The sequence below is a fragment of the Phyllobates terribilis genome, unplaced genomic scaffold (genome assembly GCF_046119375.1).
Source record: "Phyllobates terribilis strain yellow unplaced genomic scaffold, ASM4611937v1 Scaffold_1__5_contigs__length_1240528914, whole genome shotgun sequence".
Classification (NCBI taxonomy): domain Eukaryota; kingdom Metazoa; phylum Chordata; class Amphibia; order Anura; family Dendrobatidae; genus Phyllobates; species Phyllobates terribilis.
In genome coordinates, this window is record NW_027362761.1 from 1,021,621,922 (window position 1) to 1,021,649,654 (window position 27,733).

A 27,733-nucleotide genomic window follows, 5' to 3' on the forward strand; every position below is an offset into this window, starting at 1 on the left:
TGTCTGCAGTTTAAGATATGTGGGATCAACCACAATAAAATTAAAATCTAGAATTAGGGAGCACCTTTACGATATAACTACCCCCTCAAATCGTAACATATCAAATGTGTCTAGTCATTTTATTTCATGCCACAACAGATAGACCTCACATTTTTTTAAATATGCTATCGAATCTGTTCCCAAACATATCAGAGATGGTCAGGGTCCACGTTAGGGGCAGTCAGACTAGGCATCTGCCTAAGGCCCCCAACCAGTGGTGCGCCACCTGTGAGTCAGGGGTCTTAACACCAGCTCTGGCCTCCCCCCTTCCACATCACACATTCAAATGTATCAGCATTTATGATGACGTGCTGTGTACACTAGGGCAGTGGGGGAACAAGGAGAGGTATGTATTGTATTTATTTTTTTGTAAATCAGTGAGTAAATGGTCACCATAATACTGCAGGCCTGCATTATACTATATAGGGGTCTGCATTATACTATATGGAGGACTATGGGGTGTTAGGCTGTTGCTGGATTCAAAATGGGTCCAGAGCCTTCGGTCATCTCCCATTTCAGTCCAGCCAGGGCTGATGCTGCTCAGCATCATCATCCACCCCAACGCCTAGCAGGTCCACGAGATGTACAGATTGTCTCTTGGGTATTTGTGCCTAGCAATGTTAAGCATAGGTTGCTGAGGTAGACAGGGCTGTTGGAGCCTAAGTCCAGGATTCTCCGTACTGAGCATGTCCGTGACCTGGTGGACCATGATTGGTGGTTTGGCAACCACCTGATCTGGTGACGCCACCAATAGTGTGAAGGTGGGCAGGGCTTAGTCTTTAAAAGACCCTCCCACAAACATGGCGGCGCGCTCTGATCATTGAGCAAGTGATGCTGTTGTGTGGACGACTGTGTTCCACGTAGTTTCTATAGGCAGGCTAGTGGAAATAGGCAGGTAGCTCCGTCTTGCAGTCTGGCTCTGCCAAAGGGGTCGCCTAAGACCCCGAGCAGCCTGCAGACGTCCTGTCCACGGCTATCGCCTGTCAGCCACGTGGAGTAATACCCTTCAGTCCGGTAGCATGCCGGCTGGAGGCATGTGTACCCGTCGGTGTAGTCACACACGCATCCTAGCGCCGCCAGTGTAGTCCCTGTGTAGTTAACAGGGCTACAGCTACTTCCCCGGTCGCGCATCTCCCGTGCAGTTAACAGAGATAGAGCGAACCGCTATACCCGTTCCTTTGTGCAGTAACACGGAAGTGTTTATAATTTAAGTTGGTTGCTTTCCTTTTCACCCGGAAAGTGTTCGGCAGCAGTCCACCAGGCTGCATCGCGGACCCAGGGGTCGGTTGCATTCCATTATAATAAAGTTGTCTGCAACTGCCCTCCTAACAATGGGGAGTGCATTATACTATATGGAGGACTAAAGGGAGCATTCTTCTATATGGAGGACTACGGGCTGTGCATTATACTATATGGATGATTATGGAGAGTGCATTATACTATATGGAGGACTATGGTAAGTGCATTATCCTATATGGAGGACTATGGGGAGTCCGTTATCCTTTATGGAGGACTATGGGGTATGCATTATAGTTTATGGAGGACTATGCGGTGCGCATTATGCTATATGGAGGACTATGGGGTGTGCATGATCCTATATGGAGGACTATGGACAGTGCATTATACTATGTAGAGGACTATGCGGTGTGTATTAAACAATATGGAGGACTACGGGGTGCATTATACTATGTGGAGGACTATGGGGTGAATTATACTAAACAAGCAAAATGCTGCTCATTCATCGGGTGATTGGATTGTTTATGCAGGAAGAAAAATCATTGTTCTCAGTAGCACATTGCCCGGTGTAAACTGCAGATATGCTGTTGATAACTGGATACTGTTTGGGGACAGATTGATCTATTAGTGATTGTTTTGTGCCCATCATTCTTCCTCAACCTGTGTAAAGAAGCCGGGAAACAAGCGTCAAAATATTGTCGATCACGCTCGTTTAACGTCCTGAACTCATGTAAATACAACCGAAATGTTTCTGTGTGATGGTGCAATATGTCAGCATTTGGGGCCCCACTTTAAACTTTTGCCTAGAGCCACACTTTGTCTAAAACCGGCCCTGGAGGTGGTAACTGCACACGTACACTTCATAATTGGGAAGCATTTTATATCTTTTCATTAAATACAAGGTTACCGTCTGGTCTGAACTTGAGAAGAGAACTTATGCTATATGATTAATACTGGGTTTGTTTTGTCCAGCTTGTTTCCATATGTTTTCTTAATCAATGTCTCATCGTTTTTTATATATATATATTTGCCTGTCAATGTTTTAACCCCTTTACAACCCAAGGTGGTTTGCACGTTAATGACCAGGCCAATTTTTACAATTCTGACCACTGTCATTTTATGAGGTAATTACTCTGGAACGCTTCAACAGATCCCCCTGATTCTGAGATTGTTTTTTCGTGACATATTGTACTTCATGACTGTGGTAAAATTTCTTCGATATCACTTGCGTTTATTTGTGAAAAAAACGGAAATTTGGCAAAAATTTTGAGAATTTTGCTGTTTTCAAAATTTGAATTTTTATGCCCTTAAATCAGAGAGATACAGTACAGACCAAAAGTTTGGACACACCTTCTCATTTAAAGATTTTTCTGTATTTTCATGACTATGAAAATTGTACATTCACACTGAAGGCGTCAAAACTATGAATTAACACATCTGGAATTATATACTTAACAAAAAAGTGTGAAACAACTGAAAATATGTCTTATATTCTAGGTTCTTCAAAGTAGCCACCTTTTGCTTTGATGACTGCTTTGCACACTCTTGGCATTCTCTTGATGTGCTTCAAGAGGTAGTCACCGGAAATGGTTTTCACTTCACAGGTGTGCCCTGTCAGGTTTAATAAGTGGGATTTCTTGCCTTATAAATGGGGTTGGGACCATCAGTGTGTTTTTAAATGAGAAGATGAGTCCAAACTTTTGGTCTGTACTGTATGTGACACAAAATAATTAATAAATAACATTTCCCACATGTCTACTTTATATCAGCACAATTTTGGAACCAAAATTTTTTTTTATTGGGGAGCTATAAGGGTTAAAAGTTGACCAGCGATTTCTCATTTTTCCAACAAAATTTACAAAACCATTTTTTTAGGGCCAAATCATATTTAAAGTCACTTTGAGGGGTCTTTATGACAGAAAATACCCAAAAGTGACACCATTATAAAAACTGCACTCCTCAAGGTACTCAAAACCACATTCAAGAACTTTATTAACCCTTCAGGTGCTTCACAGGAATTTTTGGAATGTGGAAGAAAAAAATTAACATTTAACTTTTTTCACAAAAATGTTACTTTAGACCCAATTTTTTTTATTTTTGCAGGGGTAACAGGAAAAATGGACCACAAAGTTTGTTTGCCATTTTCCCTGGGCACGCAGATACCCCATATGTGGGAAAAAAACACTGTTTGGGCGCACGTCAGGGTTCGGAAGGGGAGAAGCGCCATTTGACTTTTTGAATGTAAAATTTGCTTGAATAATTAGCAGACGCCATGTTGCATTTGGGGAGCACCTGATGTGCCTAAACAGTGGAAACCCCCCACAAGTGACACCATTTTGGAAACTAGACCCCTCAGGGAACTCATCTAGATGTGTGGTGAGCACCTTGAACCCCCAGGTGCTTCACAGAAGTTTATAACATTTAGCCATAAAAATAAAATTTTCATATTTTTCCAGCAAAAATGTTTTTCAGCCCCCACTTTTGCATTTTCATAAGGGTAACAGAAGAAATTACACTATGCAGTTTGTTGTGCAATTTCTCGTGAGTTAGCAGATACCCCACATGTGGGGGAAAACCACTGTTTGGGCGCGCAGCAGGGTTCGGAAGGGAAGGGGCGCCATTTGACTTTTTGATTGTAAAATTTGCTTAAATAATTAGCAGATGTGCCCCTGATGTACCTAAACAGTGGAAGCCCCCCACAAGTGACACCATTTTGGAAACTAGACCCCTCAGGGAACTTATCTAGATGTGTGGTGAGCGCCTTGAACCCCCAAGTCCTTTACAGAAGTTTATAACATGGAGCCATGAAAATAAAAGAATCAAACTTTTTCCACAAAAATGATGTTTTAGACCCAATCTTTTTATTTTCACAAGGGTAAGATTAGAAAATGGACCCCAAAAACTTTTGTGCAATTTCTCCTGAGTACGCCAATACCCCATATGTGGGGAAAATACAGTGTTTGGGCGCACTGCAGAGTTCAGAAGGGAAGGAGCACTGTGTGACTTTTTGAAAGCAAAATCGTCTGGAATCGAGAGCGGACGCCATGTCGCGTTTGGAGAGCCCCTGCTGTGCCTAAATAGTGGAAACCCCCCACGAGTGACCCCATTTTAGAAACTACACCCCTCAAGGATTTTATCAAGGGGTATAGTTAACATTTTGAACCCAGAGGTACGAGACAGAATTTGATAACATTAGGTCATAATATTGAATAAGTTGTCATTAGTCTTAAGCGCAAGTGCTCACTACTTGAGTTTGCATCGGGTAGTCAGGTATGCACCATGTATCACGGGTGCTCAAGTGAAATGTTCAAGTCCCCGCCCGCATGTTTCATGGTTATTAGACACCCCAAAAAAACATGCGGGGATCGCTCGTGCATGGCAGTCAATCCCCGCGAGGTTTTTTTGGCTGCGAAGCATATGGGGCGGAGACTCGAGCACCCGCGATACTCAATGCATACCCGAGCACCCGATGCAAACCCAAATAGCGAGCACTTGCGTTCAACACTAGTTGCCATATCATCATTTTTTTTTTTTTTTTACTTTTGAAAAAAAAAAAAAAACAAGCCTAACCCCAACCCTAACATTAGCACAACCCTAACCCCAGCCCTAGCGTTTATTTTTTACGCCGTTCCTAGTGCGGTATAAGTGATTAGACAACCTTATTCTTCGGGTCGGTGCGACTACAGAGATGCCAGAATCATATCGGATTTTTATGATTGACAGCTGTCACACACTAAAAGACACATATTTTGTAAAATCTAGCTTTTGCATCGCCATATTTTGAGAGCTATAAGTTTTCCATATTTTGACGTTTTTATTTTTGCCTTTTTCAGGCACGTGACATTTTTTGATCACTTTCTATTCCAGCTTTTGGGAGGCAGAATAAACAAAAACCAACAATTCAGGAATTGTTTTTTTTTTAATTTTTTTATTCTACTCTGCGTGTGGTAAAATTTATAAGATAGCTTTATTCTTCGGGTCAGTACGTTTACAGCGGTACCACATTTATATTGTTTTTCTATGTTTTGGCGCTTTTACTCAATAAAAGCTATTTTATAGAAAAAAATATTTTTTTCCATCGCTTTATTCTGAGAGCTTTAACTTTTTGATTTTTTGGATGATGGAGCTGTATGGTGGCTTGTTTTTTGCGGGACAAGATGATGTTTTCAGCGGTACAATTTTTATTTATATTTGTCTTTTTGATCACGTGTTATTCCATTTTTTGTTTGGCAGTATGAAGATAAAGCATCGTTTTTTGCTTTTTTCTTTATTTATTTTTTTACGGTGTTCACTGAAGGGGTTAAATAGTGGGACAGTTTTATAGGTCAGGTCGTTCCGCAAGCTGCGATACCAAATATGTGTACTTTTATTGTTTGTTTTTTATTTTTTCATAATAAAATTTATTGATGGGTACATTATATTTTTATTTTTGGTGGATTATTTTTTTAATTTTTTTTTATATTTTTACAATTTTTTTTTAATTTTTTTTTTCACTTTCTGACAGTTTTTTTATTTATTTACTTTGTCCCACTATGGGACTTTCACTTTTTTTATTCTGATCGCCTGCATAGCATAAGGATGGAGCACCATCCCTGTGCTATGCAGACTGTCAGCGCTGCACAGTGAGAAGATAGTTTGGTCATGTACTGCGCATGACCAAAAAATCTTCCTGCTGTCTGGTGACCTGGATGTTGTCATGACAACATCGGGTTGTCATGGCAACATCCGGTAAGCCGCGGCAGACAGCGCTAGGGGCCGGAAGAGGAGGTGAGTATACCGATCACCTCCCCTTAGCCACCGCAATGCTGCGATCGCAGCATTGCTGGGGTTAATGTACCGGGAGCGGTGCGGGACCGCTCCCTGCACATAGTACCGGGTGTCAGCTGTGACAATCAGCTGACACCGGGCAGGGATCGCGCACGCACAGCCTGTGTGCGCGCGATCGCCATGACGTATTAATACAGGTCAGTCTATTAAAGCCCAGGGCACTGACGCGTATTAATACGTCATGGGCTTTAAAGGGGTTAATATCACTGCTGTCATTATTTGACTAGACATTGTATGTTTCTTTGTTCCCAGTTTATGCAGGGTGATTTCCCCTGAGGATTCTTCCCTGGGACATCTCACCCATCTGATTCCTGTTCTCTAATTATTCCTTCCTTCCTTAAAGGTTCGTTCTGCCTTACTCTTTATTCTGATACCAAAGCCTAAGAACGCTTGGCGTTCGAAATGCGTCTGATAGCGTAAATTTTTTTTATGCTTCCGTCCCCCTTCCACCTCTTGCCACATTTTTCACTGCCTGTTATTAATTTTGTCATATTTCCCCTTAATTTTTGAAATGTTTATAATAAAGGACTTTTGGTTTTAACACATTGTGGAAATATGAACTAGGAGCTGGATCATATCCTTTCTTCCTCTGGTTATATGTTTTAACAATTGTACTACTAGACTGGCAATATTTGCCCCTTTTTCAAGATGGAGATCGCTCTGCGCATGCCTGATATTGTTCTTGTGTATTGCAGATGGCATCTGAGGGTGATGGAGGCGGAATAATGACGTCATGGGAATTTCCTCTACTCGCCATGTCAGCTGGATGTCCGGAAGCAATGCGCGCATAACGCTAACACCGGCAAACAATTATGTGACTCCATCTCTTTACACCTGTGGGGAGAGTCAGCCATCACACAGTAAGACACATTCCCCGAAGGAAGCCCAAGTGAAATGCGCGTCGGAGTTGCTTGTGCACATTGGGACATCATGAGTAATAGGTAGGCTATGTGCCCACGTAGCGTTTTTCAAGCGTATATGCTGCGGAACCTCCGCAGCGTAAACGCTTGAAAAACGCATGTATATCCGCACCCCATGGTCCCCAATGGCATTCCGCAATGTCAATGCCCATGCTGCGGATTTTTCCGCAGCGTATATGCTGCAGTCAAAAATCCGCAGCATGTTCATTAATTTTGCGGAAGCGCAGGGGAATCAATGTGCGGATGGTACCCAAGTCTGGATGAGAGGAGACTCTCATCCAGACCTGGGTACCAAAGAACCTGTAAAAAAAAGAATAAAATAAAGTTTATACTTATCTTCTGATGTTTTCCCTCCGTCGCGCTGTTGTCTGAAGGACCTGCCACGTCATTGAGTCATGTGACCCACCACATGACTCAATGACATCACCGCAGGTCCTGCACACAACAGCGTGAGCCGCTCAAGCCTCCGGACGGGGCAGAGAATGCATCAGAAGGTGAGTATAAAGTTTATTTTTTTATTTTTACCATTCTGAACAAGTTGTCAAGCACTTTTCCAAGTGATGCTTGGAGAAGTGCTTGATAACCCGCATGCGGAAATGCATGCAAAGACGCCTCACAAACGCTTCTACCTGGCTGGAAAACCGCATGTAATATCCGCATGCGATTTTCCCGCCAGGGAGAAGCGTAAAAAATATGCTTCAGGTCCGCAACGTGGGCACATAGCCGTAAGCAGTGTTTTCTCTAGATCTGCTATTTGTTATCTATCCACATTGTTGTTGGTCACCTGACCTACCCTTATCAATGGTTTGAGCACATGGATTTATATTACACTTGGTCTTTCTAACAGACTGACATTCATGTATTTTTAGCCATACTATACTGTGTATATGTTTTAACTTTTTAATTCTGTAGTTTTACTGCCGATCTCTTTATCACACTGCCCCTCTATACATTAAACATATAATGTGTACCATTTTTCATGCCTGAGTCTTCACTCTTGGCTATTGATTTTAATAATTTTGTATTGTCTTGTAATTTTTTGGATACTTAATACATTTACTTTAATTTACCCTATTGTGGATTTTTCTTACTACACATTTTATATGTAGTCTATACATACAGTACAGATCAAAAGTTTGGACACACCTCATTTAAAGATTTTTCTGTATTTTCATGACTTTGAAAATTGTACATTCACACTGAAGGCATCAAAACTATGAATTAACACATGGAATTATATACTTAACAAAAAAGTGTGAAACAACTGAAAATATGTCTTATATTCTAGGTTCTTCAAAGTAGACACCTTTTTCTTTGATGACTGCTTTGCACACTCTTTGCATTCTCTTGATGAGCTTCAAGAAGTAGTGACCGGAAATGGTTTTCACTTCACAGGTGTGCCCTGTCAGGTTTAATAAGTGGGATTTCTTGCCTTATAAATGGGGTTGGGACCATCAGTTGTGTTGTGCAGAAGTCTGGTGGATACACAGCTGATAGTCCTCCTGAATAGACTGTTAGAATTTGTATTATGGCAAGAAAAAAGCAGCTAAGTAAAGAAAAACGAGAGGCCATCATTACTTTAAGAAATGAAGGTCCGTCAATGCGAAAAATTGGGAAAACTTTGAAAGTGTCCCCAAGTGCAGTTGCAAAAACCATAAATCGCTACAAAGAAACTGGCTCACTTGAGGACCGCCCCAGGAAAAGAGGACCAAGAGTCACCTCTGCTTCTGAGGATAAGATTATCCGAGTCACCAGCCTCAGAAATCGCAGGTTAACAGCAGCTCAGATTAGAGACCAGGTCAATGTCACACAGAGTTCTAGCAGCAGACACATCTCTTCAACAACTGTTAAGAGGAGACTTTGTGCAGCAGGCCTTCATGGTAAAATAGCTGCTAGGAAACCACTGCTAAGGACAGGCAACAAGCAGAAGAGACTTGTTTGGGCTAAAGAACACAAGGAATGGACATTAGACCAGTGGAAATCTGTGCTTTGGTCTGATGAGCCCAAATTTGAGATCTTTGGTTTCAACCACCATGTCTTTGTGCGACGCAGAAAAGGTGAACGGATGGACTCTACATGCCTGGTTTCCACCGTGAAGCATGGAGGAGTAGGTGTGATGGTGTGGGGGTGCTTTGCTGGTGACACTGTTGGGGATTTATTCAAAATTGAAGGCATACTGAACCAGCATGGCTACCACAGCATCTTGCAGAGGCATGCTATTCCATCCGGTTTGCATTTAGTTGGACCATCATTTATTTTTCAAGAGGTCAGTGACCCCAAACACACCTCCAGGCTGTGTAAGGGCTATTTGACCAAGAAGGAGAGTGATGGGGTACTACGCCAAATGACCTGGCATCCACAGTCACCAGACCTGAACCCAATTGAGATGGTTTGGGGTGAGCTGGACCTCAGAGTGAAGGCAAAAGGGCAAACAAGTGCTAAGCATCTCTGGGAACTCCTTCAAGATTGTTGGAAGACCATTTCTGGTGACTACCTGTTGAAGCTCATCAAGAGAATGCCAAGAGTGTGCAAAGCAGTCATCAAAGCAAAAGGTGGCTACTTTGAAGAACCTAGATTATAAGACATATTTTCAGTTGTTTCACATTATTTTGTTAACTATATAATTCCAGATGTGTTAATTCATAGTTTTGATGCCTTCAGTGTGAATGTACAATTTTCATAGTCATGAAAATACAGAAAAATCTTTAAATGAGAAGGTGTGTCCAAACTTTTGGTCTGTACTGTATGTATATAAACCTTAGAAGTTTGGTATCACAGTAATTGTACTAATGACTCTAAGATTTTGACAACTCATTTTTTCAACACAATGAACATTGTAAAATGAAGAAATGCAAACATAGCATTTTACCCCTCTTCCCTTTTTTCAATATATTATATGATAAAATAAACGGTGTTATTCAAAGCTACAACACTATGTGTCAGCACACAATGATTGCTGGAACTGTAAGACACGCTCTTTGAACAGTGAAAATACACAGCGCCAAAAACTCACCAAATATTCATTGTGGGAACTTAAAACGAAGTTGTCCTGCCATGATTATGGATGGTTTGGCTGTATGAAACTGGTTGATTTTGTTTTCATATATTTGAGGAGTTAAGGCTGCATGAATTGATCACCAGCCAATATCTATATCTACAGATATTAAGTGCTACTAAGTGCTGTGGGCAAAACTTAGATTAGTGAGGTGACGTGATAATCCTGCCAAAAATGATCTGTTTTTAGTGCACACTTAAATCCATAGACAGAGGGAATGAACCTGATTGTCTGGAGTAGTGCACTCCTGAGAGCTGGTGCAGCACAGAAAGTCATGGATGTGGAGGTGGGAAGTCCTGAATATGGAGGATGTTAGTCTTAACTCTTTGGTGTGTAGTTATGGCAGTAGACTGACATATGGGAGGAGTTGTAGGACAGTGCAGCACTGTGGAGAGCTTTGTGGGAGAGTGCAATGTCTGGTACTGAGTGGAGGCGTCGGTGTAGCTGCTGGACAGAAATATGAGCCTGGCTGCTGCATTCAGGATAATGACAAATGCATTTAGTGATAAGAAGAACAATTAGTAAGTTACAATTAGCTGTGAGTTCAAATTTAAAAGGGATCAGAGCAACAGTAACAGATTTTAGCTGTTTTTATTAATTAAGAATAGGATGATGAAGGTCCTTCTTTACAGGTACAGCAGTGATGGTGGATCTGCTGTACTTCAGGGCACTAGATGTTGAGGTGTCTCGTCTTTTAGATGGTTCTCGGGGGACGGTAACAACACGCAAATACGCGAGCAGCCCTAGATAATCCACGCCGGCAGGATGATAAGATCCGGCGGAGGAGTGAACCTATGAGAAGAGAAAAATATAATGTAAGTAATGGGACCCCATATTACATGATACTTCTGTGTGGTAGAGGAGTCTGATTCATAAAGAGATCAGGGATCATTGCCAGCCATCATACATGTGACAATCCCATCACTGACAGAAAACATCTGCTCCACATGAATTATTCTCACTGACTGACATCACACAACATGGAGCTGATTCTCACACTTACCTCGTCTCCTTCCCCTCTTTTCTCCATTTTCTGAGGTTTGTTTCTCTATTCTCAGATTTATAGAAGATTTTCTTTCCTCGGGAGCTGGAAATTCTGATCAGAAAGTAAAAAAACCCTCAGTAATGACACATACTTATAGGATCTGCTTTGTATCTATAATGTAAGTAATGCGGCGACTTATTACATGATACTAAAATATATATAGATTAAGCTAATGCGGCACCAGTACAAATATTCCCCAAGTGATACTTGTGGTCCTTATACGGAGTAATAGCCATGCTGCACCTGTGTATGGTGGTGCTTCAACAGTAGCACTAATATAGACTTTTGTAAAAAAATCAGGAAAAGATAGCACCCACCACAGGACATCGGTCTAAAGTCCTTTATTCCAGGTCATACGTACATGTAAGCGGAGGGCACGGGGGATGCGGGAGTGAACGAGGGCGATTGCATCCCCCGTGCCCATCACTCACATGTACACATGACCTGGAAGAAAGGACTTTAGACCAATGCCCTGTGGGGAGTGCTATCCTTTCCTGATTTTTTAACAAACGTCTATATTAGTGCTACTGTGGAAGCACCACCATACACAGGTGCAGCATGGCTATTACTCCGTATAAGGACCACAAGTATCACTTGGGGAATATTTGTACTGGTGCCGCATTAGCTTCATCTATATATATTTTAGTATCAAGTAATAATTCGCCCCATTGATAGTACTGTGTGGTCCCTGTGGCTGAACGGCATAGGAATCTTATCATACAGAGATCAGGGATCATTGTCAGTCATCATACATGTAACAATCCCATCACTGACAGATAACATCTGCTCCACATGAATTATTCTCACTGACTGACATCACACAACATAGAACTGATTCTCTATCATACCTTGCTTCTTTTCTCCCTTTTCTTCATTTTCTGAGGTTTGTTCCTCTATAGTCAGATTTATTGAAGATTTTCTTTCCTCAGGAGCCGGAAGTTCTGATCAGAAAGTAAAAAAAATCTAAGTAACGATACATTCTTATAGGACCTTCTTTGTATCTAGAATGTAAGTAATGGGACTCCATATTATATGATACTACTGTGCGGTACGAGGCTCCGTAGGTCACTGGCGGTCATTTCACCGATCATAATTCCGGCTCTCAAGCTCTACTCTACGAGATCCGGCGGAGTACAGCGTGAGACCCGGCAGTGGCTGCTGCTCCAGTCTATAGAGCCCCGTTCTCTCAACTGGGCTCCATACACTGAAAGATAGAGATGGGGGATCGTTGTGGTGCCTCCAGGTGGACTATGCCGGACCAGCGTGGGACCTCCATGTGGACTACAGTGAACTGTTCTTTTCTTTAATAGATGGGTTTGGTATTTTTTTTTTCAAATGAAGATTATTTTGTGTTTTTTTTTCTCTTTTTACTTATTGGGTTAGTAATGGTGGTGTCTGATAGACGGCTCTCTATTAATAACCCATGGGCTTGATGTCAGCGCCAGCTGTTGACATGAAGCCCACAATCCCATTACCCCGATTGCCAATGCACCAGGGCAATTGGGAAAAGTTGAGGCTAAGCGCTAGAATTGGAGCATCTAATGCATGTGCAATTTCTCGGGCAGCTGAGATCTGGTCTTATTAGGTTGGGAGATATAAATAGGTTGGGAAGGTCCATGCATATCAGCCTCCAGCTATCAGCTTTCCCTTGGCTAGTTCCAAAAAATAGGGGCGACCCCAGAACATTTTTTAATTACCGTATTTGTCGGACTATAAGACGCATCGGACCATAAGACGCACCTAGGTTTTAGAGGAGGAAAATAAAAAAATTAAAATTTAAGCAAAAAATGTGGTCATGATGCACTTTTAAGGGGGAGGGGGTATTCAGCTGACATTGGTATAGGGGTAATGTCCACCAATTCTTACAATATCCCCCATCCTGGTATATAAGCCCCCCCCCTTCCTTTTATACGTTGTCCCAAACCCCATCCTTGTATGCCTGGCATCCCTCCATCCTGGTATGCATGGCACCCCTCATCCTTATCCTGGTATGCATGGCACCCCTCATACCTATCCTGATATGCATGGCACCCCTCATCCCTGTCCTAGTATGCATGGTACCCCTCATCCCTGTCCTGGTATGCATGGCACCCCTAATCCATATCCTGGTATGCATGACACCCATCATCCCTGTCCTGGTATGCATGGCACCCCTCAACCCTGTCCTGGTATGCATGGCACACCTCATCCCTGTCCTGGTATGCATGGCACACCTCATCCCCAATCCTGGTATGCATGGCACCCCTCATACCTATCCTGGTATGCATGGCACCCCTAATCCCTATCCTGGTATGCATGGCACCCCTCATCCCTGTCCTGGTATGCATGGCACCCCTCATCCCTGTCCTGGTATGCATGGCACCCAAAATCCCTGTCCTGGTATGCATGGCACCCCTCATCCCTGTCCTGGTATGCATGGCACCCCTCATCCCTGTCCTGGTATGCATGGCACCCATCATCCCTGTCCTGGTATGCATGGCACCCATCATCCCTGTCCTGGTATGCATGGCACCCCTAATCCCCAATCCTGGTATGCATGGCACCCCTCATCCCTGTCCTGGTATGAATGGCACCCCTAATCCCTATCCTGGTATGCATGGCACCGCTAATCCCTGTCCTGGTATGCATGGCACCCCTAATCCCTGTCCTAGTATGCATGGCACAGCAATCCCCATCATGCTGCACATTAAAAAAAAAGAAACACTCCTACTCACCTCTCTTCTCTCCTCCAGCGCTGCGTCCTGTCTGCCTGCACTGATCTCTCCGTGTGAGCCGCGCATGATGTCACTGCCATGCACGGCTCACAAGGAGAGATTAGCTTCCGGAAGTCACTGCTCCCCACGCCGGGTGTGTGTGCGTGGGGAGCAGTGACTTCACTCTCCTTCATAGCCGGCACACAGCGGAGCCGCGCTGCGGCTGCTGCTGCCGGCTATCTCCTGTGCCCGCTCATTAAAGGGCATGAATATTCACCCCCTCCCCACGCCCATGGGCATGGAGAGAGATTGAATATTCATGCCCTTTAACAGCGGGCACAGGAGATAGCCGGCAGCAGCAGCAGCGCGGCTACACTGTATACCGCTATTAAGGAGCATGAATATTCAGTGCTCCCCACGCTCAATGGGCGTGAGGAGCAGTGAATATTCATTTTCTTTAGCAGCGGGGACAGTGTAGGCTGCAGTAGGCGGCTGCTGCCTCCTGTGCCCCGCTCCCCCCACACCACACAAATATACACCCCCCCCCCCCCCCAACATTCGGACTATAAGAAGCACCCCCCATTTTCCTCCAAAATTTGAGGAAAAAAGTGCGTCTTATAGTCCGAAAAATACGGTAATTAATCTTTTACACTGACCCTCATGCCACTTATGATCCAGCATTCATACGGGCCGGTACATGGGTGGAGCTGGCCAATCACAGCTATGCTGATAATTGGAATGGCTGTGATGGGTCCCGAAGTGCCCACAGCCTTGAAGCTTTCTGATTAGCTGTGCTGCAACCTTTCAATAAGATTTATTTGGCTGTCAAACATGAAAAGTAACACAGACTTATTGGCGAAGACCGTGTTTGGGGTTCTGCACCAGCCAGTAGGTGTCTGGTTTGAACCCTGAACTTTACTGTTAGAGTTCGCTCATCCCGGCTGACAATCCCATCACTGAAATAACATCTGTTCCAAATGAATTATTCTCACTAACTTACATCATACAACATGGAGCTGATTCTCACACTTACCTTGTCTGTTTTTCCCCTCTTCTTCATTTTCTGAGGTTTGTTGCTCTATACTTAGATTTATTGAAAAGCATTTTTCCTCCTGAGCTGGAAATTCTGATGAGAAAATAAAAAAAAACTCAATAATGATATATTCTTGTAGGAACTGCTTTGTATCTTTCCTGTATATAGTAAAATTGTTCTAGTCCTGTCTCCTCCAGAACTGGTAATCAGTAAAAACTGTACAAAAGTAGGGAAATTGAGATATAGTTTGGGCCTGTGGATAATTGGGATCCATGTGACATGGTTAACATAGGAGACCAATAACAGAAAAACCATATGGAAACATTTGAGCTTTGAAGTCAACATTCTCATTTTTTGTGCTCAATACATATACATACCTGACAATAGGAACGAGAATGGCAAGCTGAAATTAGCATTGTCTCTATTGCATACAGGTAAAGATTCTTTCTGCCTGTCTTGAAGAAGAAAAACGTGTAAATCACAAGTAAATGCAGTATGAAAGAGATTGTCTCACTAGAATAACACCAACTATAAGATGTTATGCACACGCCCGGACTGACTGGCGTGTGCGTGTTTAGTGATCCCACTGGACCATGAACCGGAGAGTGCCTGGAGGGGCGTAATTAAGTATCTGCCCGATCCGACCAAGGTCGCACGACGGCATACGACGCCAGTGCACCAGGGAGGAACCGAGCAGAGGGACCAGGTGCTACTCCATGTCAGACCCCGGACACGGCTGTTGACCCACACCGGGGAATACAGGAACAGGCAGGCTCGGCTGGCACACTGACTGGTGGGTATAGGCAGGCACGACTGGTATGCAGGCAGGCGGTTATGCAGGCAGGGAGTACAGGCAAGCACGGCTAGAGTGCAGACAGGGAGGCACTAGCAGGTTGGAGCACAGACGGGATAAGGTCCAATACAGACTGGGACTCAGGAACAGAACCGCAGATGTGGTAGACAAACAGAGCAGAGCGAGGCCGCCGGAGCGGTGAGCAAGAGCAGAGCGGGGCGAGACCGCCGGAGCGGTGAGCAAGAGCAAAGCAGGGCGAGACCGCCGGAGCGGTGAGCAAGAGCAGAGCAAGACCGCCTGGAGCGGTGAGCAAAGGCAGAGCAGAGCGAGGCCGCCTGGAGCGGTGAGCAAAGGCAGAGCAGAGCGAGACCGCCTGGAGCGGTGAGCAAAGGCAGAGCATAGCGAGACCGCCTGGAGCGGTGAGCTAGGCAGAGCAGGCATGAACCACCGGAGCGGCGAACAAGGCAGAGTGGTCAGAAACCGCTGGAGTGGCGAACAAGGCAGAGCGGGCAGAAACCGCCAGAGCGGCGAACAAGGCAGAGCGGGCAGAAACCGCCGGAGCTGCAAACAAGGCAGATCGGAGGGGACAGGGCTCTGTTCACACGGAACAGACTGGAAGGGAAAGGCAGAACCAGATACACACAAGATACTTGCAATGAAGTAGCGAGTGGACTCTAAACTCACAAACGGAAGTACAGCGACAACGAGTAGGAGTTAGGAGCAGATTCAGACTCTGCAGAAAAAGGGAAGGTACGGACATAGAGAAAAACAGGAAACAGGTTAGGAGACAGTTCAGACAGGAACCGTGACTGCAACAAACACAGGAACGAGGTAGAGGTAAAGCCAAGCGCTGGTTCAGACAATGCAGGAGAAATGGAAGTTACGGACATAGAGAGAAACAGGAAGCAGGTTAGGAGACAGTTCAGACAGGAACTGTTACTGTAGCGAGATACAGGAGCGAGTCTGGGTATGCGGCCCCCAGAGGGCGGGACGAACAGGCTAGGAGCGTGTTCAGACAGGCCTGGAAATACAGCCTCCAGGAAGGCAGACAAGCAGGCAAGAAAACACAGAATAGGACCTGGCACATTCAGAGTGAAAGAGCACACTGAACTAACACGTTGCTCAGGCACCAGCTTCCAGGTGAAGCTGGTTTAAATATCCAGTGACGGACAGCAATAGGCTGAGGACGCATTAGGGGTGTGCCCACAGCAGCTACAAGAAGCAGGAAGAGATCGGGTGCCACCCTTAAGCAGCCAGAACAGAGGCAAGCAGTCAGCATGGAAAGACGCCAGGCTAGCAGACTGGACTGGTGATCAAGTTTGCGATCTTGTATAGTGGGGGGATGGAGCACTATGCAAGAACGCCACCAGGTATGTTACAGTACCCCCCCCCCCCTTTACGCCCCCTCTTCTTCAAGCCTGCAAGTATGTTCTGCAGAGAATTTGGAGGCCAATCCTTCTCTTTAAGAGGACTACCTCTTCTGTCCACCAGAGGAAACGAACCTGGTCTCATTATCTTGGTAGCTAGGATGCTTCCTCCCATCAGGCCATCCTCAGCAACGGAAGAAGTGGGTGAAGTACCAGGTACAGGGTGTAAGAAAGTCTCTGTCCATTTGTTATCAGGTAGCACCCCGGAGGGTTCAGGAGACAACTGGAGGTTCTCCGCCTGGTTGGAGGGGTGCAAAGACTCGGGGGTAACCACTGCTTCGGGGTCCACTTGGTCAAGCTCACTGGATGAAGTGGGCGAGGTATCAGGTACAGGGTGTAGGAAAGTCTCTCCATTTGTTATCATTGTAGTACCCCGGAGGATTCAGGAGGCAGCTGGAGGTCCTCCGCCTGGTTGGAGAGGTGCAGAGACTTGGAGGTATCCACCGCCTCGATGGAAGCAAGGCCAGATTTATTAGAGATGGAGGGTCCATGCTTTGGGACCATCCTCAAACTGGTTTCAGAAATGACATGTCTGTGAGGCGGGATGGTACCTGAAGCCAGATCATTGGTACAATCGTCGAGACTGTGTGGGGACATTGCCTCCGCTTCTCTTCCTTCGGAGACTTCAGCGCACAGCGAGTCAGCGACTAGCAGATCTGGTGAAGAAGAAGAAGACATTGCTGACTGTCCTGAAGATATGGGGACTGGACACCCCTTGTACCTTAACAGTCCCCCACGATACACCATGCAGGGTCTCCAGACCTGAGCGGGCACTAGATCTCTCGGCTCTGGACGACTTGTGGGTAAACCAGTCAGCACCTGAAAGGAAAGCTTCTTCAAGTGTAATGCTCTAATCTGGAGCTTAATTTGTACAGACATCTTTTGACTGTTTCTGAGTAGGGCTCATCCCTCTGCAGACAATGCCCAAACCGGCTTCTGGAGTTTTCGGACGGGAATCAGACACTGACTCTTCAAGGCTTTAAGCCCGAAACTTCCGGTAAATCCAAGGCTTTTACTTGCCACGGAGACAGTCATGGTCATCTGTGGAGAGGAAACACTAAGGCCCAGGGCAGCCTCTCCTACAGGCCTAATGTCTTGGGATTCTCCAACCTTCACTGGACAAAGACAATCAGGGGGACCCAAACAACCGCAGCGGGACTGCAATCCGATTTTGTGACTGAGTTCCAGCCTCTGCTTCGCCTGACGAACATGGTCAACCTTCATGGATTCAGTGCGAGTAGCTGCTTCTGCAGGCTGGGGAATAAGAGGTCTTTGGGAGGACAGAACCTGGCGTGATGGTTTGCCTCTACGCCTAGCACGTCTGGACTGCCTCTTGAGGTTGGGAAGAGAAGTATTCTGCGGAGCCTAGTCATCCTGTGTGGATTCTGGGTGGGCATCAGTCTCTTCGGGCAGGAGAACTGGTGCGCTACCCACACACATTACCCATCGGGGCTGCTCCGGGATACTGGGAAGTGAAGCATTAGCAGAGGCTTCAGGATTGGGGTCATCGAAGACCATTAGAAAGGCCAACAGGAAGGCCTGCAGGTCAAGGACGATAGGATCCCATGCTTCCGATAGGGGGGTGATCCGTTTCAAGGCATCACCTGCTAGGTAGGACATCATAAATGCCACTTTAACCCGATCGATAGGAAAATAGTGAGGATAGAACTTGAAATGCAGCATGCATTGCTCCACAAATGCACGACTTCGTTTTGGATCCCCATAGTACCGTGGCGGATCCGCAGGAACGAGTGCTGATAGCTCCATTTGGACTGGTGCGTACATCGCCTGGGCCATAGCTAGAGAAAAAAAAATTATTAATTTTTTTGTTTATTTATTTTTTAATGCACGTATTCGCTGGACACGGATTCAAAATGTCTCTGAGAGCGAAGGGCCGTGGGGCGCAACAGGAACCATGGCCTGAGCAAACTGTTATGCACACGCCCGGACTGACTGGCGTGTGCGTGTTTAGTGATCCCACTGGACCATGAACTGGAGAGTGCCTGGAGGGGCGTAACTAAGTATCTGCCCAATCCGACCAAGGTCGCACGACGGCAAACGACGCCAGTGCACCAGGGAGGAACCGAGCAGAGGGACCAGGTGCTACTCCAGGTCAGACCCCGGACACGGCTGTTGACCCACACCGGGGAATACAGGAACAGGCAGTTTCGGCTGGCACACTGACTGGTGGGTATAGGCAGGCACGACTGGTATGCAGGCAGGCGGTTATGCAGGCAGGGGGTACAGGCAAGCACGGCTAGAGTGCAGACAGGGAGGCACTAGCAGGTTGGAGCACAGACGGTATAAGTTCCAATGCAAACTGGGACTCAGGAACAGAACCGCAGATGCGGTAGACAAACAGAGCAGAGCGAGGCCGCCGGAGCGGTGAGCAAGAGCAGAGCGGGGCGAGACCGCCGGAGCGGTGAGCAAGAGCAAAGCAGGGCGAGACCGCTGGAGCGGTGAGCAAGAGCAGAGCAAGACCGCCTGGAGCGGTGAGCAAAGGCAGAGGGAGGCCGCCTGGAGCGGTGAGCAAAGGCAGAGCAGAGGGAGACCGCCTGGAGCGGTGAGCAAAGGCAGAGCATAGCGAGACCGCCTGGAGCAGCGAGCAAAGGCAGAGCAGGCAAGAACCGCCGGAGCGGTGAGCAAAGGCAGAGCAGGCAGAAACCGCGGGAGCGGTGAGCAAGGCAGAGCAGGCAAGAACCGCCGGAGCAGTGAGCAAGGCAGAGCAGTCAAGAACCGCCGGAGCGGAGAGCAAGGCAGAGCAGGCAAGAACCGCCGGAGCGGTGAGAAAGGCAGAACAGGCAAGAACCGCCGGAGCGGCGAGCAAGGCAGAACAGGCAAGAACCGCCGGAGTGGCGAACAAGGCACAGCGGGCAGAAACCGCGGAGCGGCGAACAAGGCAGAGCGGGCAGAAACCGCCGGAGCGGCGAACAAGGCAGAGCGGGCAGAAACCGCCAGAGTGGCGAACAAGGCAGAGCGGAAGGGACAGGGCTCTGTTCACACAGAACAGACTAGAAGGGAAAGGCAGAACCAGATACACACAAGATACTTGCAATGAAGTAGCGAGTGGACTCTAAACTCACAAACGGAAGTACAGCGACAACGAGTAGGAGTTAGGAGCAGATTCAGACTCTGCAGAAAAAGGGAAGGTACGGACAAAGAGAAAAACAGGAAACAGGTTATGAGACAGTTCAGACAGGAACCGTGACTGCAACAAACACAGGAACGAGCCAAGGTAAAGCCAAGCGCTGGTTCAGACAATGCAGGAGAAAGGGAAGGTACGGACATAGAGAGAAACAGGAAGCAGGTTAGGAGACAGTTCAGACAGGAACTGTTACTGTAGCGAGATACAGGAGCGAGTCTGGGTATGCGGCCCCCAGAAGGCGGGACGAACAGGCTAGGAGCATGTTCAGAAAGGCCTGGAAATACAGCCTCCAGACAGGCAAGAAAACACAAAATATGACCTGGTACATTCAGCGTGAAAGAGCACACTGAACTAACACGTTGCTCAGGCACCAGCTTCCAGGTGAAGCTGGTTTAAATATCCAGTGACGGAGAGCAATAGGCTGAGGACGCATTAGGGGTGTGCCCACAGCAGCTACAAGAAGCAGGAAGAGATTGGGCGCCGCCCTTAGGCAGCCAGAACAGAGGCAAGCAGACAGCATAGAAAGAAGCCAGACTAGCAGACTGGACTGGTGATCAAGTTTGCGATCTTGCATAGGGGGGGATGGAGCACTATGCAAGAACGCCACCAGGTATGTTACATAAGACAAAAAACAACTACCCAGAATGGCTGGCATGTAGTACTACATCTCTCCTATAGTGTGGGCAGCAGTAAAATGTATGACTGGCTGCAATTATGGAGTGTTATCACCAACGGTTTCTAAAGTCAAAGGCACAGCAACTTCTAATCATGGGGCGATGGATGCTGTATTTGATATTATGGTATTTATATCCTATATTTGGGATTGTACTATTATCAGCTTGGAGCTCCCAGTAATGACCCTATAATCTACTCACATTTCTAAGAGGTTTGTGCTGGATGCTGGAGTACACTCTGCAGGAGACTTAGGATCCTCATTGCTCATCGTCCTGGTAGCGGTGGTACAGAGCTAAATGCGGATAACAAGAAGATATGAAATACTTTTTTTACTTTTAGAGGTCTTTTTTTTTGCATATTTTGGATTTATTGATCTCATACTTACTTTAGAAAACCTTTCAGAAGATGATGTAAAATTTTGGAAATTAAGGCTCTCACTGTCCTCATCCTCTGAGACCATATGTTCATTTATATCAGAGTGATCTACAAGATATAGGTAATGAAGTATTTTTAGAGGATATCATTATAACACAGTCATCATTTATCACTAATAGTAATGGGAACCGATTGTCTCATTATGGAAGATGAGACAAACAGCCACTTAGTCTAGATGACGTTTTCTTCTACTTACTGATAACATCCGACACAAGCTGAGAAACGTACTCCGGCTTCTGACTTAGAAGATTGTCAAAGTCTTAATCAAGCAGGAACGGATGACCCTTGATCTCAAATGCTCCTGCTGGAAAAGATAAAACAAATGTGTTGCGGATATTGTCAGTGACGGTTCCATATCTGAACAGCTTAAATTAAAGGGGTACTCCGGGGAGATAACTAAAATGTTGTACTCTCCCTGTCATCATAAAGTATAAAGATGAGATGCCCAGTACACTTCTATTATCTTTAGAACATTTGTAATTCAGTGTGAGAGGATCTGCTCCTGACTGATCACCCCCTCTAGTCTCGGAGAATGCGTCACATAGCAGTGTTCAGCTCCTCACTGTGAGTAACAGCCATCTCATCTTTATACTTTATAAGTGCAGGGACAGTAAAACAATTTTTTTCATATCCAGGGTACCCCTTTAATCTGAACTAATTCCATAACTGAGCCAACATTGATGAAAGAAATAGATTGAAAGTCATATTATGAAGAACTAGAAAGGGATGAGCTGATAGATAAGTGCTGATTCTCATGGACACAAGCGATAAGTGTATTAAGTAAATTGTTACCTGTCTCAAGTGTATGTGCAGGATATTTTCTGAGCAGTTCAGTTATGAAGATCTGAGCAGGAAAGGGTGGAACGGGATTACAATCCCAATCTACGTCTTGTGTAAAATAGAAAATTACAGAAAATAAAACAGTGTTATTGGACTGTAAGATAAAGCAAAGGAAAACTAAACCAATGTAACCAATCAATGCAACAATTGCATTATTCTACCTACCAGCGACGATATCTCTATAAAGCTCAGTTAGGGATTCCCCATAGAATGGTGCATATCCCACAAGAAATTCATACAGGATGATGCCCATCGACCACCAGTCAACGGGTCTTCCACAGCCTTTTTGTAGGAGGACCTCTGGGGCTATGTATTCCGGGGTGCCACAGACCTGGAAACCAACAGAAGAAAGAGATGAGATTGATGATACCATTATTATGACAAGTTCTCGCCATAAAAACACAATGACAGAAGATAAGATAAAATATCAGTGGAAAAATTCTCTAGAAATGAAGAACGTAGAGAAGAAACAGTAATTTGATGAGATTTGAAAAGAACAAGCTGGGTTTCTGTAAGTGATGCTGACCTCATAGTCCAGGAACTCTCTGGTGATGTCTTCTGTTAATTGCTTGTACACGTTGGTATTTGGTATCATAACACCAACTTTTGAAAGCCCAAAATCGGCAACTTTAATATGTCCAGCAGATGTTATCAGAAGACTGTGAAAGAAAAGATGGTTTTAGCCTTATAGACCATGTGATAATAAATGATAACTTCCCGTTTCCCCTTTTTATACTACACGGGGCACTTACTTCTCTGGCTTCAGGTCTCTGTGCACAACACCATAGCTGTGCAAGTATTCCACAGCAAGAACAGCTTCTGCAAAGTACAAGCGGGCCAAAGAGACAGGTAACGGACCCCCCCTGAGAAGGATCTCACAGTCTCCACCTATAGAATAAAAAGGAAATGTGACCGGTGAGGGGTTTATAAAGCAGATCACAATGATACAGAATGAGAAGTGAGCAGAAATATTGGGCAGGAGAGAATATGTACAGATTTAATGTATAGTGCACATGATATTAGTCTAAAGCAATGGTGAAATGTCCTCCATATAACTAATAACATAAAGTGATGTCACATCTCATCAATAGCCGGAGATACTGACATGCTCAGTGTGGACATACAGGGGAGATCACATAGACTGTGGAGTTCATAAAAATCACAGGGCCCCATAGAAAAAGTTCGATTTAGGCCCCCCCATCAAAGAAATATATATATATATAATGTATCTATTGAAGCCCCTTGGTGTTCTCAAAAGCAATATACTTTTTTTTGGCCATTTTAAAGTATGATGCTCTCAAAAGTGCCCCCACGCGCGCACGCATGCACGCACGGACGCATGCACGCACACACACACACTCACACACTGAGTATGGTATACCCACAGTGAATCCTCCTCTCAAAAGGTTCACCCCACATATAGAGAGTCATTATGATGCTCCCACTCAGTTTGAGGCCAGTCACAGCCCCCTACCCAGTATGATGGCGCCCACAGTCACACCACCGAATATAATGGCCCTCACAGCACCTCACACCATATAATGGCCACCACATGTCCCACTCAGTATAATGGCCCTCACAGCATATAATGGAAACCACATGTCCTACTCAGTATAATGGACCTCACAGCACCTCACACAGAATTTTGAGCCCAACAGAAAATGAGGACGCCCACACAGAAGGAGCCACACAGCACACCACTCAGTATGAGGACTCCACTCAGTATAGGGGCATTTACAGTCAGCAAATCAATATGGGGGCATTCCCAGTCTCCCATAGCCTCTCACACATTATTTTGGCCCCCACAGCCCCCAATTCAGCATTATAGCCCCACCAGCCCCTCTCACTCAGTATTATGATCTCCATTAGCCCCAACTCTCCGTATTAAGTCCCCCACCAGCCCCCCCATCTTAACATTATGGCCCCCACCAGCTCCAACTCTCAGTATTATGGTCCCCACCAGCACCATCACTCAGTATTATGGCCTTCATCAGGCTCAACACTCAGTAATATGGCCCCGATATGCCCCACCAATAAGTATTATGACACCCACAAACCCCACCACTCAGTATTATGGCCCTCACCATCCCTCCAATCACTATCATGGTCCCCATCAGCTCCCTAATCAGTATCATGGTCCCCATCAACCTCAAATCAGTATGATGGCCCCCACCAGTGTCCCAATCAGTATGATTGCCTCTCTTCAGCCACCTATTCAGTATTCTGACCCCTAGAAATTCTGATATTAAGCCGATGGTCACACTATTAGTATTTGGTCAGTATTGCACACCAGTAGTTGTAAGCCAAAACCAGAAGTGGGTCAAAAAAGCAGAAGTGGTACATGTGTTTCTATTATACTTTTTCTATAATTGTTCCACTCCTGGTTTTAGCTTACAAATACTCATGTAAAATACTGAACAAATACTGAACATGTGAATGTGGCCTCAAGAAGAACTACTCACCTTGCCCCGTTACCCCAGCATGCTGCTATGGTCTGTGCAGTGTGAGTACTGAGACTCTGCACTACAGGCGTGATGCTGTGACAACTTTGCACTTGCAATGCACGGAGTCTCAGACTTTGCAGGCTGAATGGTGGATCAGGGTGCTTTTGGCTCCCTGATCCACCATTCTGTTCAGCCATATCCACATTCTGAGGATGCGGATACCACTGAAATTGTGATGACAGGAGGAGGGATGGTGCCAAGTGCCAAGTGGGGTCGGGCTCCTCTGATTCATGGGCCCCATGGCACACAGATCAATAAATTTCCCGGCATCTTGGTAATATATAACCTATAGTAAATGCACTGTGGTGATGTCAGCAACCCCTTTGAAAATCCTAATTATATGAGTGGTGATAAGATGTAAGCAGACATGGGTTGAATATAACATAATGTACATGTCCTACCTCCTACATGCTCCATGACCATACACAGGTGAGATTCAGTTGGAAAGGAGCAGACCATGGATACCACAAAGGGACAATCAGCATATGTTAAGATGTCCCTTTCCAGAAAGGCCAATTCCACTTTTTTTGGCGTATCCAGGTTACACTTGGCCATTGTCTTCATTGCAAAGTTCTGGCGGGAGTCTTTATGTTGCACTAAATAGACGGCCCTGGAGAGAAGGAGAATTTATGGTTTATAATGAATCCTTATTAACAGTGCATCTATAGAAGTCATTTTAAGAACTTCTGTACTAATTCTTGAAGTCTGGCCATCACTGGAAATCCATTTCTAGAAATGCATAAAATAGCACTACATAGATCAGCTATAGGGGGTCTGCATAATGCCGTGTCTGTTGGATCTCTCACCCATGTCACATTAGAGATGAGAGAATCTACCGAAATTCTTCTTGGGCAGATTTGCTATATTTGACCTGTAGATAAGATTCTGTCCTAGTAAAATTAGTCCAAACTTAAAATCCTCCAATTGCTGTAATAAGAATTTTATTATGCTCCTCCCATACCCTAAAGGCATAAGAAATGGAGGGGAAGGAAGTAGTTAAAAAATAATAAAACACATTCTACCCACCGGTCCCAGGCTCTCACCTGTCCATCACTGCAGTTGTCTATCTTCTGTGCCAGTCTTTGTTTGTTCTGGTGCTCCCTTCTGGTTCTGATGCCAGTGATTGGGCTCACATGGTCATGGTGGAGTGTGTGGGTGCAGATGTCATTGATGTCAATATCGTGTCAATCCTCACGTGACCGTATGTAGCCAATTACTCTGATCAGCTCCATAATGGAGCCCCGGAAAAAAACAAAGTCTGTTGAGGGGGTCATGGAAGCACTGGTGGAGGTGGCAGCATAAGAACAGATGAGGGTCTAGGACAGGTGAATGTATTATATTACTTTAATCCCTTTCCCTAAGGCTATGTTCACACATTGCGTTTTTGCTGCTTTTTTTTGCTAATTTTAAGCTGTGTTTTACAGTACCAGTAAAAGCTATGAGATTTCAGAAATCTCATGCACAAACATTGGTTTCTTTTCCTGACTGATTTGGAAAAATGCTGTGTTTTTGCAAACTGCAGCATGTCACTTTTTTCAGCGTGTTTTCACCAATAGAAAGCAATGAGTGAGTGCAAAGACACAGCAAAAAACGCAGGAATCAGGTTTTGCTGCGTTTTTAGTGAAAAAAGCAGGCACAGCAGTATGTGAAACCCATTTATTTTTGTGATTTTCCCAAGTTTAAACCATAATGTCTTGGTATCGTCACCTGAGATGACAGTTGGGATTAGTACAAGTTAATTAAATTAAAGTAAACATTGGCTGACTAAGATGTGAAATGAACAATATCTGAACAACTTAAGTGCTGACCAATGTGTGAAAGTAATCAGTGTCCTACAAAGTCAATGCACTTCCAATGTGTTAGGTAAACTATTCCCGACCAATGCTCCTCCCCCCCGTTGTTACATTTGTAATGTGTATTATTTCATGAACAAATATCTTGCATTGGTGACCTGTGTTCATGCTTCTGTGGTGGAAGCAAAGCTGAATTTTCCTGACAAACGCAGTAAAAAAGGCAGCAAAAACAATGCAAATGCTGCATATTTGGCAATGCTTCTTTTCTGCCAAGAGAGCAGGTTTTGCCTGCGGAAAAAACGTAGCAAAAACATCAATATAGCCTTAGGTTATGTGCCCATATTAAGTATTTGCAGCAGAAATTTCTACATCTTATCTACATCTCTTGGCAGGAAAAACACTGAGCAAAATAAGTGCATTTTTTGCACATTTTTTCACCTGCGTTTTTGTTGCAGATTTTCCCTGATCATTATTATGTGTGAAATCTGCAGAAAAAACATGCAAGAAGTGAAATGCTGCAGATTCCAGCGTATAAGACGACCTGGTGTATAAGACGACCCCCCTACTTTCCTGTTAAAATATAGAGTTTAGGATATATTCACCGTATAAGACTACCCCTTTTCCAACGCATACCAAACACCGGTAAAAATTAAAAAAAAACAGATTTGAATTTAACATGGTCCTTTTTTAATTTAAATTCTTATGACATGCAGGTATATAGCAGGAAAACTGTCACTCATAAACATATTAAAATAGGGGGGACCCCACGTCATTTTTTGGGGGGGTCCCCCATTCTAATAGCTAGTAAAGGCTAGGTATTCAGCTGGGGGCTGATATTAGTAGCCTGGGAAGCTCCGTGGGTATTACCCCCTTCCCAGACTTCAAACATCTGCCCCAGCCGTCTGCTTAACCTCCGCTAGAGACTATAATGATGGTGGATCCCACGCCAATTTTCTTTTTAAAAAATCCTTTATTTTAACACTAAATGACAATTGAGGGGTTAATAAAGATGCAGTCCCTAAATTATTATTAATTTTGTAATTAATTTTTCCGAAAAATGTTGACGTGGGCTTCGCCATATTTTTGTGTCCAGCCAGGTACAGCAGGCAGGAACGGGCTGCCCCCAACCACCAGCTGCCTATTTGTACCTGGCCGGACACAACAATATAGGGAAGCCCTTTTTTTTTTAATTATTTCATGAAATAATTAAAAAAAAAAGACGTGGGGCTTCGCCCTATTTTTGTGTCCAGCCAGGTACAACTAGGCAGCTGGG

General features: G+C 44.9%; 1 protein-coding gene across 1 annotated transcript in view; it reads right to left on the bottom strand.

Moving 5' to 3' along the window:
* Positions 1 to 21,284: 21,284 nt before the first annotated feature.
* The window catches only part of LOC141172306 (microtubule-associated serine/threonine-protein kinase 3-like), a 31,060-nt gene continuing 24,611 nt past the window's right edge, over positions 21,285 to 27,733 (bottom strand). The window contains exons 6-12 of the mRNA XM_073656369.1: positions 25,069 to 25,277; positions 22,916 to 23,051; positions 22,690 to 22,822; positions 22,329 to 22,494; positions 22,116 to 22,211; positions 21,520 to 21,627; positions 21,285 to 21,371 (exon numbers count right to left, since the gene is read on the bottom strand). Coding sequence (XP_073512470.1) covers positions 21,584 to 21,627; positions 22,116 to 22,211; positions 22,329 to 22,494; positions 22,690 to 22,822; positions 22,916 to 23,051; positions 25,069 to 25,277 — 784 coding nt within the window. The 3' untranslated portion in view covers positions 21,285 to 21,371; positions 21,520 to 21,583. The remainder of the gene's footprint in view (positions 21,372 to 21,519; positions 21,628 to 22,115; positions 22,212 to 22,328; positions 22,495 to 22,689; positions 22,823 to 22,915; positions 23,052 to 25,068; positions 25,278 to 27,733) is intronic.